The sequence below is a fragment of the Hemiscyllium ocellatum genome, chromosome 20, assembly GCF_020745735.1.
Source record: "Hemiscyllium ocellatum isolate sHemOce1 chromosome 20, sHemOce1.pat.X.cur, whole genome shotgun sequence".
Classification (NCBI taxonomy): domain Eukaryota; kingdom Metazoa; phylum Chordata; class Chondrichthyes; order Orectolobiformes; family Hemiscylliidae; genus Hemiscyllium; species Hemiscyllium ocellatum.
Window position 1 is genome coordinate 36,493,919 of NC_083420.1, and position 16,740 is coordinate 36,510,658.

Genomic DNA, 16,740 nt, shown 5'->3' on the forward strand with positions numbered 1-16,740 from the left:
TTCGCCATCATGCCAAACTTCCTCAGTTGCTTGAGGAAGAAGAGACGTTGTTGGGCCTTTGTAACCAGCATGTCCACATGAAGAGTCCAAGAAAGCTAGTTATTGATGACCACTCCCAGGAGCTTGACACACTCCATTCATTCCATCTCTGTGCTGTTAATGTATGGGGGGGGGCATGAGTAACATCCCGCTGAAAGTCAATAATGAGTTCCTTGGTTTTGGTGGCATTGAGAGCTAGGTTGTTCTCAGTGCACCATTTTTTCAGGTCTTCCATCTCCCATCTGTAGTCTGTTTCATTGCCATCTGAGATTCGACTGACTATGGTGGTGTCATCAGTGAACTTGTAAATGGCATTAGTCTGGTATTTGGCGATGCAGTCATGGATATGCAGTGAGTGCAGTAGGGGCTGAATACAGACCCCTGGGGGGCTCCAGTGTTGAAGAGGATGAAATGTTGTCCCCAATCTTCACTGATTGTGGCCTGTGGATCAGAAAACTAAGGATCCAGTTGCAGAGAGTGCGGCTTAGTCCAAGATCACTAAGTTTAGAACAGATCCTGTGTATGCATAGGGGATGGCTGTTTGAATAATATGGTTCAGGTAGAAGCTGGAGAAGTGTAGCATCATGGGGTTATCCATGGGATTGTGGTAGAGTGAGGTGCTGAGGTGCCTATTCTTGATGGAGATGCATGTATCCGAGAATGAGAGAGATCTAGAATGTAATCAATGGTGAGTTTGATGTTGAGATGAAACTCTTTGATATCACTGTAGTTGTTTTAATGACTCCTCGTCCATGGATCCAGAGGAAGAAAATGTCGTCAGTGTACCTGGTGTCTCGTTTTGGTCGGAGGTCCTGAATAGAGAAGAAGTCTTGTTTGAACCTGTGCATGAAAATGTTGGCATAGTGGGGTGCAAATTTGGTCCCCATGGCTGTTCCGTGTGTCTGGATGAAGAATTGGTTGTCAAAGGTGAAAATGTTGTGGTCGAGGATAAAGCAAATGATTTGCAGGACGGTGTTCAGAGATTGGCGGTTGTTAGTGTTGAGTACTGAGGTTGTTGATGCAATGCTGTCATGTGGGGTTACTGGCGTATGCGGGACGGGCAACAACGCAAAATGGCCAAGTAGAGGCTGATAGCCAAGTTTGGTACCCATGGGAATGGCCTCAATTGGGACCTTGGGTTCATGTTACACTACAGGTGACCTCATTGCACTATACACACGCACACGCACACACTCACACTCCTACAAACACGCACACTCGCCTACTGATCCATACATTCATGCAGTCTCTCATGTGCACCATTCACAGATTTATACCCTTTTACACACACACAAATATACACTCTCTCACAGACACTCCTAAATCCTCCCCCACCCCCCCCCCCCCACACACACACACAAGTTTGTGAGGTGAATTTGTACTTGCAGAATTACATTTTACTTTGTTCAAAAACTGCATGAACCCATGTAAGATTCTGTAAATCCATTTTTTAGATTAAAATCAGGCTGACCATTATGGCACAGACAGTCTCATACAGGACACCTCACACCTTAAATGCATTATCTGGGCCGCCATAACACCAATTATTAAAGTTTTGGGTGGCACAGTGGGTCAGTGGTTAGCACTGCTGCCTCACAGCACTACGGTCCCGGTTCGATTCCAGCATCTGGCGACTGTCTGCGTGGAGTTTGCACGTTCTCCCCGTGTCTGTGTGGGTTTCCTCCCACAGTCACAAAGATGTGCAGGGAAGGTGAATTGGCCATGCTAAATTGCCCATAGTGTTAGGTGTATTAGTAGGGAGTTGGGGAAGAGGTCTACGTGGGTTACTCTTCGGAGGGTCGGTGTGGACTTGTTGGTCCGAAGAGTCTGTTTCTGCACTCTTAGGGAATCTAATCTAATCTTACTTGAGAATGTAACTTTTAAATGTTCTGAATTTACATATGAAAGAACTGAAAACCTGTTCATTCTAAAAGATGAGAGACTTAACAAACAATCCAGGTCTTTTTCAATATATAATTTCAGTTATATCACACTAAACTTTTGCTATAAATTCTGTATTACGATCTTTTACTCCACAACCACCACGCTGCACAAAGGAGCAGCGTTTTGAAAGCGAGTGCTTCCAAATAAACCTGTTGGACTATAACCTGGTGTTGTGTGATTTATTTTCCCGCCCTTAACTGTGCTCAGTATAGATGTTTGAATAGCACGATGAATCTCAGGAAGAGCAAGCAAAATGAGCTAGAAATACGGCTGTAGCTTACAAACAGGAATGATTTATGCTGTCAGCTTTATTAGAAAGTGATCTGCAGCCGACGTGCGCCTGTCCACAGAGGGCAGTGAGTCGGAATTTTATCTCGAGTTCAGTATGAGGCGTGCCTTCGAGTTCCTGAAAAACCTGGAGGGCGCTTGAGGAAAGGAAATGTCTCCGAATTCCTTTTTGTCGCCTTAAGGCGTATTTTCGAATAAATATACAGCACTTCATGGCACGCTAAATCCCTCGAATAGGCAATCAATTATCCGTATATGCTCCTTTTTTAAAAAAAACAAAAAGCCTATAGTGGGACTAACTGGACAGCTTTCAGTTAGTACAGGCACGATCAGCCCAATCTTTCAGGATGTTTCCTCTAGACTTTTTTTTCCTCTCGCCTCACCTCTATCTCTGCCAGCACACTGTCTTTTCCTGCTCTCGTTTCCTTCCCCTCTCGGGCTGCGTTCTCTTTCTTGTGCAGTTTTCTCCCCCAATCAGTCCTTTATCCTCCCCACAACCCTCCCCCAGCTTGGTCATGCGGATTTCTCCTCTGACCACCCTCAGACGGAAATCCTTTCAGGGCTGCCTCCCAAGCACAAGCGCTGAGATATCGACAGCGCCGAGCCATCCTCCTGCCGCTCTGACCCTCGCTTCAAATAAATGCAGCTCCCAGACCGGCCACCGCTAGCTCCGCTCTCCCGGAACCTCGGCTTCTTGCGCTCCAGCCACGGGACAGCACCGGACCATGTTGGCCCGGGCGGTCTGGCAATTGCTGATGCTGCTTCTCACCAGCTCAGGTAACCCCAGCACTCACTCACTCCGGCACCGTTATACAGCGGTTGGGTTTGGAAAAAGGGAAATCTACTTTATATCGCATTAGTTTGCAATGTATTTATTGTATCAAATTTTATTCTGCTACATTGCAGTGTATTGCAATTCATGCATTTTGTGTTTGTGGTGAAGGGGGGAGGGGGTTTGTATTAACCCTACAAATCATAGTACTTAGAAATTGCTGGTCCCCTGTGCTGTATGAGGGAGGAGAGTTCTAACAGTAACCCTAACAGGGCTTTCTATCTAACACTGTCCACGTGTGTAACGGGGTTTTCTGCCTTGAGCTGTGTGTAATAGGACAATTGCACAATCCTGTCTAAGGTCATCGCCAACCTGGTCAGATCTGATCTGGGATCGGTGATTCACCCTGATCCAACTTGTCCTATACCAGGCTGGATGATGTCTGAGAGCCTCAGGGATACAATTGCCTTGGTGCATGACGGGGTTAAGGGGGGTGCAGCCTTGGACAGGATATAGCACATTTACCAGTGGGACTAATTGTCCACAATTGGCTTTGAGGAGGGAATCCGACTGCTCTACAGTAACACACATCCAGGATTTCTGATGACGGGTCACCAGACCCGAAAGTTAATTCTGATTTCTCTTTACAGATGCTGCCAGATCTGCTGAGCTTTTCCAGCAGCTCCTGTTTTTTGTTTCTTATTTATAGCACGCGCGGTTCTTTTGGTTTTTGGTTACTCTACGCCAACATTGTTAGTGCAGTCTCAATCTATGGTTGGGAATCAGAAAGTCTCCTGATCACTCCTGAGTCAGGGAGGGCTGCCCACTCTCTCCTGCCTTGTTTTTGAGTTGTACAGAGCTTTTTGCTGAGTCCATCGGGAAGGATGCAAGCCTGAAAGGGATGATTATTCCGGGCAGCGGAGGCCTGTTGGTCAGAGCCTCCCTGTACGTGGATAATGTCGCTGCTTTCTGCTCGGATCTGCTGTCAGATCTGGCCTTGGGAGCCAAGGTAAATCAAAGCCATATTGTTTGGGAACTGAGCTGACTGAGCCTTTATCCCCTTCACCATCGGGGCAGATTACCTGGGAATATGGTTCAGAGGGACGGGGTATGACTTGGGAGGAGTGTATCACCAAGGCGAGAAGCGGCTGGGGAAGGGGAGCGGGGTGGAGACTGTCACACATCTCCTCCTGGAATGTGCCTTTGTTAAGGAAGTCTGGAGAGAGATGCAGTGGATTTTGTCAAGCAGCTCTGTAACACAGGATACTGTGCTGTACGATCTGATGCCCAAGATGCACACTGAGACAAACATTGACTGTGCTTGGAGAACCATCAACTTCGTGAAAAATGCTCTTTGGTCTGCCCGAAACTTGTTGGTCTTCCAGAACAGGAATTGAGCCTGACCAAATGTTGCAGACTGGCATGTTCTAAGGTATAGGACTATGTGCTGTGAGATGCATTAACGTGTGGGGGCAGCTGCTGCCAAGGTTCAGTGGGGGAAGCCCACTGTCTGAGGTCTTTTTGTTGAAGTTAAATGGCACTTCAGTTATTGGACCTTCCCAGTGCCTCACATGCAGGTAAATGTAATCTGGTTCAAGTAAGAGATGTCTTTGGTTTGTGTGGATAGAGTCAAACTCCAATATTTGTTTGTTTCCTTGATATGCTACCGTACAGAACGGAACTGTTTGTGACTGTGTCTGAAGAAGTGTGCATAACAGGGCCCTCAACCTGGAACTCTGTGCTCGCAGTGGGGCCTTCTGTCTAGCGGTGTGTATGTAATTGATTTCTATCTTGCACTGTATATTATTAACAGGCCTGACTGTCATGCACTGATTATGTCTACATAACAGGGTTAACTGTTGAGCACTGACTGTGTATGTGACAGGTCTGAATATTCCAGCTCTTTCTGTCCTGACACAGACTAAATTGTGGGTATGTTTATACAAGATAGAGCATCACTATGGGTGCTGGGGAAAAAATAAGCACTACTGCAGTTAGGCGGGAGTGCGGGGGAAAAAACAACAAGAGATTTACGTTAGAGCCCGGGTGTCTACAAAAAAAAGAAGAAAACAAGATAGAGCATGTATGTAAAAGGTGATAACAGGTCTCAGTGGAGTATTTCATAGGTGAGTAGGAGAATTGTCTTTTATGTCCTGGGTTGATATATTTAACCTTTGAGCAATGACACTAAAACGGATCATTTGACCATTATCAAATTGTTCTTGATTTGGAGATGCCGGTATTGGACTGGGGTGTACAAAATTAAAAATCACAACACCAGGTTATAGTCTAACAGGTTTAATTGGAAGCACACTAGCTTTCAGAGCATCGCTCCTTCATCAGGTGGTAGTGGAGGGCTCAATCCTAACACACAGAATTTATAGCAAAAATTCACAGTGTGATGTAACTGAAATTATACATTGAAATATTGATTGTCTGTTAAGCCTGTCATCTGTTAGAATATCATGACAGTTTCACTTATTTCATGTGTAAATCACAAAACCTTTTTTTTAAAAAAAAGTTGCATTCTCAGGTTATCTGTTAACAATGGTCGTGGCTAGACAATGTGTTGAAGGTGTTAGCCCCCTGTGTTCTCTGTCCATGCCATGATGTTAAGATTAATTTTCAAATTGTTCTTGTTTGAAATCTAGGAGTATGCAAATTGGCTGCCCCTTCACAACATGACTGCATTTCAAAGGCACTCCATTAGCCTGCCCTAATGTTGTGTAAGGTCTTATGGAAGTAACAGACTGAATTCTTTCTTTGTGCTCAGGGGTTAGGTGCTTTGTTTTGGGAGCCTCTGATCCTCTGAGACTAGGACTGTGGCTCAGTTGTAGATGAAGTATAAAAGGGCAGATGGTGGCTGAATGGTAACATGGCAAGAACTGATGCCTATGGGAAGTGATAATAGGAGAAATTCGTAAATAAAGACATAAGAACTTGTACCATTATAGCACTTTTAACATGGCTGAAGATAGTTGCACACTGGTGATATCACTGGACTGGTAATCTAGGGGCTCACGGTTCACACCTGACCATGATTGAGTTTTGAATTCAATGAATAAAATTTGGAATTGAAAGCTAGTCAGTAAGTATAAAATTGCTATTGATGAGTGTCATAAAAATCCAGATGATTCATTAATACTCTTTGGGGAAGGAAATCTGCTGTCTTTATCTATTTTGACCACATGAATGACTAACTCATCACTGCCTTGAAAATGACCCAACAAACCACTCAGTTCAAGGACAATCAGGGATGAACAACAAATGCTGGCCTTGCCAGTGACACAAACACACATTACATGAAGGAATTAATTAACTTTGAAAGTGTAGCAGGCATGTGACTGGAGCATTAGCAAACAAAACTGACATTGGATTAAATGGAGACATAATGGAATAGATTTCCAACAGCTTGGTCTAAGAAGTAGGATTTAACTTGTTGAGAAAAGGAAGAGAAAGAGGCCAAGAAGTTTGGGGAGGAGATTGTAGGGCTCAGGACCTTGATTGACCACCAGTGGTTAAACTCAAGGATGCTCAAGAGGAGAAATGCAAGTATCTCAGAGGCCTGTAGGGCTGGAGGAGGTTACAGTTACAGTGAGCTCCTCAAGGAGTTTTAACAAAGAGCCTGAATTTTATTGATCAAGAATTCAAACTTGTCTGAACTAAGACAAGTTACTAATCAGGAGCCTATGTCCTACAGGATTTCTGCCCTCTTCAATGCAGCCAGATTGTGGTGGTGTTCTGCTGCCCACAGTCACCCATAATACCCTGCGGTATGCCCTGCTGATGACTAACTCTGTCAATGGAACCAAGTGCTCCTGGATTCTGCAAGCAGCCTCAACAGAGACTCTTGAGTTAGAGGTTATCTCCTACCAGACTGTGTCCTGGACAGATGCCAGCTGTACCTCGACATACCTGGCCATCATACTGGGACCAACACAGAAGGAAAGGCGGTTCTGTGACCCATTCCAGAGTATTCCTGAAGTTGGCAGAAAGCTGGTGTTCCGAGGAAAAGGGACGGCTGTCGTTACCTTACAAACAGCTTATGGCATGAAACAAGGATTTGCACTTCGATACTCGCGTGAGTTATGATACATTATAAACCACGTTTAGAAATGTTTACAGCCTTCTGCATGAAATAGAGGCTTGGTAGCTGAGTTAGCTGAAAGACTGATGTGTTATGTGGAGCGGTTCAATTCCTGGACCTACTGAAATCTCTGTGAAGGCCCCATTCTCTCAGCCTTGCCTATTGCCTGAGTGTGGTGACCCTCAGGTTAAGCTCACCATCAGATACCTCAGAGAGCAGCCTGTGTACTGAAGGATTATAGAGTCATACAGCATGGAAACAGACCCTTCAGTCCAACCAGTCCATGCCGACCATAATCCCAAATTATACTAGTCTCATGTTCCTGCTCTTGGCCTATATCCCTCCAAACTTTCTTATTCATGTACATATCTAAATGTCTTTTAAACATTGTAACTATACCTGTATCCACCATATCCTCTGAGTGTTCATTCCACATATAAATTACTCTCTGCAAAAAAAAGTTGCCCTTCATGTCCTTTTTAAAATCTTACTCCTCTCACCTTAAAAGTATGGCCCTTATCTTGAAATCCCCCACCTTAGGCAAAAGACACTTACCATTCACCTTATCTCTACCCCTCATGATTTTGTAAACCTCTATAAAGGTCACCCTTCAATCTCCTATGATCCAGTGAGAAAAGTACCAGCCTATCCAGCCTCTCCTTATAGCTCAAACACTCTATTCCCGGCAACATCCAGGTAAATCTCTTCTGAACCTTCTCCAATTTAATAGTATCCTTAATGCAACAAAGCTATGAAAAGGATGCAGTTTGTGATATGGACGATGATGCAGTGGTAACTTTCACCTCAGGCTGTTGAATTGTGTGTGCCTTTGTCAATCTGTATTAACTGTCTGTACCTCCCTCACTCTTAGGTGTGTCTCATGTAACCATATCTGTATCTTTGTGTGTCTGACTCACAGAAACAGAAAATTTCAGCATTGAATTAGGCTATTCGGCCCATTGCCTGCTTTGCTCGCTGAAACACCTTTATAAAACTAATCCCACTCTCCAGTGCTTGATCCAAACCTAGTCTTTTTTTTTAAACATTGCCACTATTGACCACCTTCAGACCATAAACTGCACAATTCCATCCATAAGCCTCTCTGCATTGTTTCTCTTTCTCTTCTCAGGTGTTCCATAGAACCTGTCTCGTTGACAGAGGATTTTGTGGTCTGCTGGCTTACCTCCTTATGTGGCTTTGATGGTGCTGCTAGAGGAATGCTTTGAGATCCTTTAGGTGCTACGTGAATGCAGTTTGTGTATTTTTCTGTGTGTTGGCTCCCTTTTAAAGTGTTTGTCACTAACTGGTATAGGTATGGTTAGCATTCTATTTGTCAGTCAAATGTTCAACATGGTATAAAGGATGAGGGAGCAATGCAGCTTGAGTGATATTAAAATGCCAATTATATCTCTGAATGCATGGCTCTGCTGATGGAATTCCAATCATTTCTTGTTTTCATTCTCAGTGCTTATACCAGACCCTAACCGGAGAGAAATTGACGCACGAGCCTTGGAGCTACGAACTGTGACTCCATTACCGTCAGCAGAGAATGAGCAGGATCTCAGTCAACGAGAAGGTGGGATGTACTCAACATCAACTGGACAAGGGCAGCTGATTATTTCACAATACCCCGGGACGTCGAATGTGCAAGAGAGACCGGGGTCTCCCTGGATTCATCAGGTTTCCTGGTATCCCAGACGTCCAAAGCTCCCAGGCATTCTATCAGGACAGAGACAGAGGACTCAAACCCAGTCACAGCCAAGAGAAATCCCAAAAAGAAGAAATTCCAAGTCAGATTCCAGAACCAAATTTCACCCCAAATCTCTGGGATGTCAAACCTCCCAGGAAAAACCAAAAATTTCACCAAGTCTTGCAAGCCCTAAAGTTGCTGCTGTTTCAGAATCCAACACCAGGCCCCATCCTTACCTAACATCCATTATACAATTATTATCCTCTTACAATTCCAGTCCACGCTCACACATCCCCTCCAACCCCAGTGTATACACCTCACCCCCCTCCCCCTCCAGCTCCAGTGTGTACACCTCATCCCCCTCCCCCTCCCCCTCCAGCCCCAGTGTCTACACCTCATCCTCCTCCCCCTCCAGCCCCAGTGAGTACACCTCATCCCCGTCCCTCTCCAGCCCCATTGTCTACACCTCACCCCCCTCCCCCTCCAGCCCCAGTGTGTACACCTCACCTCCCTCCCCCTCCCCCTCCAGCCCCAGTATGTACACCTCACCCCCCTCCCACTCCAGCCCCAGTGTGTACACCTCACCCCCCTCCCACTCCAGCCCCAGTGTGTACACTTCACCCCCCTCCCACTCCAGCCCCAGTGTGTACACCTCACCCCCCTCCCACTCCAGCCCCAGTGTCTACACCTCATCCTCCTCCCCCTCCAGCCCCAGTGTCTACACCTCACCCCCCTCCCCTTCCAGCCCCAGTGTGTACAACTCACCCCCCTCCTCCTCCAGCCCCAGTGTGTACACCTCACCCCACTCCCCCTCCAGCCCCAGTGTGTTCACTTCATCCCCCTCCCCCTCCAGCCCCAGTGTATACACCTCACCCCCCTCCCCCTCCAGCCCCAGTGTATACACCTCATCCCCCTCCCATTCCAGCCTTGGTCCGATACCCCCTAGCCTTGGTCCAAGCGCTCCCTCCGGTCTCGGTCTGAGCGTCCCCGCACCCTCTGGTCTCAGTCCAACACCCTCTGACCTCAGTCTGGGAACGATCTCCCGCTCTGGCCTCAGGTGGAGTGCTCCCTCCCCCTCCAGCCTTGGTCCAAGCACTCGCTCCCCCTTCGGCCCAGGTTGGAGCTCCCCCTCCATTCCATATCGGAGCACCCCAACTCAGTCCATCCTTATTTCAAGCTCCCCCTCTCCATCCAGCCCTGCTCCACGCTCCCTTTCTACGACTTCATCCCTCACCTTCAGGTCAAACCTTACCTCAACCCTACTACTCAGCCCTCACCTTCCGTTCTCTTCACTACCACCTGACAATATCTTTGAAAATTTATCAGGTCCGTCTTCAACATCTCCACAAGAAGACCAAGAAAATGTAATGAGTCAAAGTAGACCGAGACTGAGCAGCCAGCCTGTCGTGGATTCATCAGAAGGAGTCTGGGGTTTATCCTCTGGCTCTTTCACAGAGTCCAACTCAGGCCTGTGGCCACTGACCAGCACAGGGACTGTGGGCCCCACAAAGATCAACATGAGCCAAGAAGGTGTGGATACTACAAGCGATGCAAATACCAATCTGGTCATTACTTCAGGGGGAGAACCAAATGTCTTGCCTAAAATTTCAGAAGAACTTTTAACAAGCATTTCACCAAGAACTGTTCAAAAATCAACAAACCAATCAGCAAGTAGGAGGACAGAACCTCCTGGAATGGAATCTGAAATGTCCTTGGTCCCAGTTAATGTTCCGGGTGATGAGGTTTTCCATCACCAAGGGAGGAGCAGGCAGCAAGACCATTCGTCCGAACGTGGACTTGCTCTTTCGGCAGGCTATGAGGTTGACCTAGTGACACAATCTGAGTTACAGGATGAAGTGGAGATTCCAGTTACTTCGACTCCAGCCCATGAGTTTTCAACCCCACTGAGTGTTCTGCAGGGTGTGGTAGAGATGTCCCGGGGGAGTGGTTCTGTGAGTAGGGTGGAAAGATCCAGTACAGCAAGTGACACGGCACAGAGTGAGAGCCAGAGCCAAAACTCCGTTCCGAGTCTCCCTGCCAGCCCTGGAGAGCCTGTCACACCTCAGCCAGACCAGGACAGGAAACAGGAAAGTGAATCAGATCAACACTTGCTTTCCTTCTCTCAGCCCACTGACCTTCCTACATCAGAATTGCTCTCCACTCAAAATATAAACACACAATCTCTTGTAAATAACCTCAAAATAGATTCGGTGGCAGGGTCAGCGAATCCGTTAGAAAACACTCATTCAACATTGGATTTTAAAGGCTTTTCACCAGATTTTGATGGATCTTTTACCCAAACCTTTGGCCCAGTAGTGATTAAACCGACATCCCGTGCCTGGAACATGTTTGAAATTCCTGAATTGATGACCCATTCTTCAAATCTTCCAGGACAGGAAGTTGCTAATGATGCTGAAACAGATACAGCAGCAGTGAACTCTGAGTCAGGGCCCACTGCACGTCTCCCTGAAATAGTTTCGGCAGTTAGCTCTCTGAGTGGTGCTGACACAACACAGAGAGCTCGCCCATTGTCGGCAGTAACGGGTGACAATGACCTTATGTCCACTAACAAATTCCCCAGATCCTTTTCATTCACTTCAGGTATAAGTCTCACAGCCATTTCTGATGTTGCAAGTGGAGGTGAAATAGTGTCAAGTGAAGTTACAGGGGGTGGTGGTGATGTTACAGGCTGGGAGTCTGAGACTCTGACTGTTAGAGACACCACCCTTAAGGATAATGGGAATGTGACACAATTCACCTTCACCAAAGACAGGATGACTAAGGAATCAGCCAATCACAGCCAAAGGTTAGAGGTTACTCAGAGGGCTGAAGGCAGTACAGGATTCTGGGTAATTTCTGGCATATCAATGGCCAAAAAGGACAGTGGCAGAGGGAATACTCTCCGTGACAGTGCTACTGAAATGATGGCTCACACAAAGCCTTCTGAAAAACCCCTTTGGTTTGAGAGAAGAACCATTTTACCACCAAATGTTGGAGGAGAAAATACAGGAAGATCTTCGACTGGACATAATGTTGTATCTAGAGACAAAGTCCCATTGTTCAACCTAAGAACACCTGCACCAGAGTCCATCACATCACAGACAGTAGCAAATGTAAGCTCACTATTTATTGGAGATGATCACAGTGCATCTCCATCTCGGGAGATCTTTCCAACCTTGTCACTCTCAGAGTTGCCAGAGCAACCTTCAACAAGCTTCGAGGAACCTCTACCCCTGACCAGTGTCAGAGAAACCATTGCGTCAACTTCAAGTAATACCACAGTGTCCAGGGGAAATACAATATCATTCCCATATAGCAAATTGGAGCCCCAAATGTCTGATGGTGAGAGGCTGAGAGAGACCTCAGCCACAGCAATGAACCAAACGTTCCAGGAGGGAACTGTACTGAACAAACCAGTGGTTACCTCAGGAACACCAACTTTGATCCAAGGATCCTGGAGTGAAATGCAGCTTGATTCCCGAGCCATGGCATCCCCTGCACTCCCAGGACTGACCTCCTCTGTTGTTACAGTGACAGACATTCCACAGCTTCTGCCATTTGTATCCACCTTTGAGACAGCATCTCGACTATCATCTGACCAGACTGGCACAGGGCATTCGCAAATGCTCAGCAGCCCCTCGGAAACCTCTGGTGTCTCAGATCTCAGGGAAACAACCTGGCAAAACATTGTGAATTTGAAGGTTACACCTCCTTCACCTCCAGCTTTTTCTTCTGCTGCTGAAGAGGAAGAAACTATTGCAACTGGTGTGGGATCTCCCTCGTCTTGGGCCCTGCAGGTGAACCAGTCAGGATCGCAACCTGTTGATGGTTCTCTCGGGCCCAGTGTCACACGCGTTGACACGAAGGACCTTCAACGTGATGCTGCTCAAACAGTCAAGCCTTGGGCAAATGAATGGTGGCAAAAAGAAATATTGTCAACATTTGCTACTGTGCACACTGTCATAACTGAGCACTTTTGGACTTGGAATTGGTCTGATTTAGAGACGTCATCAATCAGTCATGGGGTAGCACCAACCTCAGGGTCTTCAGCGCCCCCTGAAGGAACCACACCACATCCAGCAGTTACAATGATACCCAGGTCTGTGACCACTTTCAAAGATCCCACTGCTGTAACACCTGGCAGTGACAATAGCTGGACATCAGGGATGGGTGGCCCCTCTCTATTTTCACCCACTCTCGGAACCGGAACATCAACGTCACCAGTGCCAACGTCTTGGCCACTGCACCTGCCCACCGACACAACGCCACCAGAGAGAGCTGTACAAACTGCAACGCAGCAATATGTCCCGGCCACACTCGAGCTGTCGAATTCAGTCCTGTCGTTTACTCCAATGGAGAGACACAAAAGCATTTTCATTGTGGAAAATGAGCTGCCGATGATCAAAGGTGAATTAACCATTCAGTTAGAATGGTCAGAGCTGCCCTCTGACCCCAGGTCAGAGTTTCTCTGCTTATTGTATTGAGTAGTAACATTGACAATCTGTGTATAGGGCAATCCAGTACAAGTCGTTCCCTGGGAGTTAGATGATTGGAGGCAACTGATGGTTTCCTCAGTTACTTTCAATAGAATTGTCCAAAGTGATGGGGTCAAAAGTCAAAATTGGGTATTGTAAAGCCGTGGGAAGGTGATGTGATGATTGTGAGAGGTGATGGAAGGCAGGGATCTGGGGGAGGGGGCAGCCGAAGGTGGGAAGTCAGTGTGATAACATTGTCAGAATATGTTAATCCAGATTTGGCAACACTATTCTGCGGATCATTAAAAGATATTCTCAACAGTGAAGCCATTTGCACAAACCTTTGGAAGTGTCATGGGACTGATAGTGGGAGGGATACAGTGCATGTAATATAATGTAATGCATGATAATGGAAGCTCACAGGAAGGCGCACAAAATTTCACACATCTTTTCTCTTTTGCTGACCCAGTTTATGTTTGACAACAAGAGACAGGATGGAAACTGAGACATGTGAACTACTTTTAGGAACTTTTCTGGACTCTGGGACATTGAAAGCAATGGACATCATTGAAATTCTGGACATGTAGTCACATAGACACTATTAGTGAAACAGCAATATCAATTGTAGAACCAGGGCTGTCTGGGAATAAAAAAAGAATGTTCATTCATGTAGTGCCTTTTGTCTCTGAAGATATCCACTTTGCGGCTAATGAAGTAATTCTGTTCTTTTTCACATCAGTGATATAGGATTTGAGAGGACCATTGAGCCATTAGCAAAGAAAAAAAAAACTGTGGATGCTGGAAACCAGAAACAAAAACTGAAATTGCTGGGAAAACTTAGCAGGTCTGGCCGCATCTGTGGAGAGAAAGCAGAGTTAATGTTTTAGGTCCAGTTAGCCTTCTTCAGAATTTTCTATTGGCTCAGAAAAGGTTGGTATATCGGTCAGTTCTGAAGTTTTGCAATGACTATGAAGAACAGTCTCTAGACTCAAAACATTAACTGTGCTTGCTCTCCAATATGCTGCCAGACCAGCTGAGTTGTCCCAGCAATTAATGTTTGTGTTTCTGATTAGCCCTTAGTTTATACAAAAGACTGATCTAGTAGTGTGTTATGGAGACATAGACTGTGGGAACAGTAGGTATATACAGGTGTCGGGAACAATGGGATATAGAGAGAAGACATTGGGAGCAGTGGGATATAGCAAGAATACACAAGAAACATTAGTAAAAGGAGGTGATATTTACGGAATGGGAAATTAAGGAGGGATCATGTGAGGAGTTGAAAGTTGGAGAAATTTGAAGAGCAGGAGTGGCAGTATTGAGTGGGAGCATGCTGGGGTGGGGTGTGGTTTAATCAGGAATATCACACTGACAATGGAAGGGAAATCATAACAAGTCCTCAACTTGCTTAGGGTTTGGTCTAAAATGTTGATGTGGAAAAATGATCACAGTTTCCAACATTTTTATCAATAAAACAACCCTGATATTGGACTGCAGCCAGTGTGCAAACTCTAGGCTTCAGTCGGATGTTCCACAAGCCAGTCTGTCTGTCACAGAATACAGTATTTCATCATTTCTGTCTTAGTCAGGCCTCTTCTTTGGTTCACTTTCTTCCAAGATTGAATTTTGCTTACAGTTTCTAATACAGAAGCAGACCATTTCATTTAAATGATCTATGCTGATATTTATGCTCTGATAATGTTTCCTTCACCCTTCTCTATCTAGCCTGATCAGCATAATCCTTCTGCTCCTTCCCTTTAAATGTATCTGTTTGCTTCAACTATGCGACATGGTAGTGAGTTCCGCATAGTAATTTGTCCAGAGAGTAATCACTTTCTCCTGCTTAATTACTGGCTATCTTGTATTTATGATTCCTGGTTTTTGACAACACTTCAGGAGCGGTAAAGAACTTTGGGAGATCATGAGGTTATGGAAAGTGCACTGAAATATAAATTGGAGACACTGGAAACTGTTTAAAATTGGACTATAGAAACAAGCAAGAAAAATACAAGTTCTTTCTTGCATTGTGTCATATGGTCACTCTTGTGCCTTGCGCGATGTCTTCTGTGCAGAGTTTAAGCATAGTCATCTTCCCACAACTTGCATTCATTTAGCACCATTATCACAGTAAAACACTCCATAGGAATATAACCTTATCAGAAAATGGATACTATGCTAGGTAAGGACAGTTGACGAAAAGCTTGGTCACACGTAGGTTTAAAAGGAGTCACTTTGTAGAGGATAGGAAGTGAGGTGAAGAGGTTTAGGGCCTTCGCAGCTTTGTGGAATGATGAAAACTGGAGGATGCAGAAGACCAAATTGGAGGAGTGCGGATTTCTTCAAGGGTTGTGGAGCTGAAGGATATTACAGAGTTAGGGATGGACAAGGCCATGGGGGTATTTGGACAGAAGGATGAAATTTTAATTTTCTGTCTTTTTCAGAGGGTGCCACTTTGAAGATACCAACAAAACTCATTCTGGCCATGAACTTCACCCTCCAGTTGGGAGACCCAACATCTGATGAATACCAGAATCTGGCCAAGGATTTCACACACAAAGTGAGGTTTCAAAATCATGCTTTTTTCCATAAAACCCCTGTCCCAGTCACTGTCTTGTACAACAGTGTTAGTTGTTTTTAGACAGTGTGACTTTGCTTTTACACAATGTGTTTTGCCATTCCTTCACTTAAAACCTAAAAAGTGTTTTGACAGTTCATTAGCGGCTTCTGGGGTGTCTTTCCGGTTTGTGTAGTTACAACAATGATACTTACTTAACATCATTAATTGGTTCCTGGAAAATGTGATTTTATTAATGGGATTTTGTTCCTGGTGGAAGGTCCAACCAGCAAGTCCATTAACATTTTAAAACTTTTGAAAACATGAAATTGCCAACAAAGATTTATCCAACTGTCAGAAAACTGTGAAAACATAAAAATTGGGTCCTCACCAAGCTGTGATGCTTTTGTCTCACTGATGAATGGTATTGGAGATGGGTGTTACTGGAGTTTGGGAAGACTTTGGGAGGGCTTATTGAGGTGATATTTTGAGGATTTTTTTGAAAGATATTATTAGTACTTCAGTTCATTCAGAAACTGCACTCTATCATCTGTCTTACTATCAAAATACATCACTGAGTAATCTTCATGACTTTATGCAGGAACCTTTAAAGGATTCTTTTGCAGTAGGTTTTTAAGATATATTTTTTCATGACAGCTACAGTTTGTTTTATTTTGTCTCTGTAGAGCTCCCTTTAGCAGTTAACTGCAATATCAATACATCTGTTCACTACACTTATTTTTATAAATCTTTGAGGAGGGAATAAATATAAAGGAGAAACAGTAGGTTTAATATATTTGAATATCCAGAAGTTATTTGATAAGTTACCGCATGTAAGGATTCTTAATAAAGTAAAAGCCCCATTGTGTTGGAGTTAGTATAATAGCATGA

At 45.1% G+C, this 16,740-nt stretch overlaps 2 protein-coding genes across 3 annotated transcripts in view; both read left to right on the top strand.

Moving 5' to 3' along the window:
* Positions 1 to 2,911: 2,911 nt before the first annotated feature.
* On the top strand, positions 2,912 to 10,188 carry LOC132825601 (uncharacterized). The gene is made up of 5 exons (XM_060840983.1): positions 2,912 to 3,048; positions 3,893 to 4,052; positions 6,767 to 7,124; positions 8,596 to 9,240; positions 10,061 to 10,188. The coding sequence occupies exons 1-5, from the start codon at positions 2,912 to 2,914 to the stop codon at positions 10,186 to 10,188; spliced, it is 1,428 nt and encodes a 475-aa protein (XP_060696966.1).
* The window catches only part of si:ch211-14k19.8 (mucin-5AC), a 39,063-nt gene continuing 31,864 nt past the window's right edge, over positions 9,542 to 16,740 (top strand). For both annotated transcript variants that reach the window (XM_060840749.1, XM_060840750.1), the window contains exons 1-2: positions 9,542 to 13,227; positions 15,737 to 15,852. In XM_060840749.1, the coding sequence (XP_060696732.1) occupies positions 10,188 to 13,227; positions 15,737 to 15,852 (3,156 nt within the window). In that variant the 5' untranslated portion in view covers positions 9,542 to 10,187. The remainder of the gene's footprint in view (positions 13,228 to 15,736; positions 15,853 to 16,740) is intronic.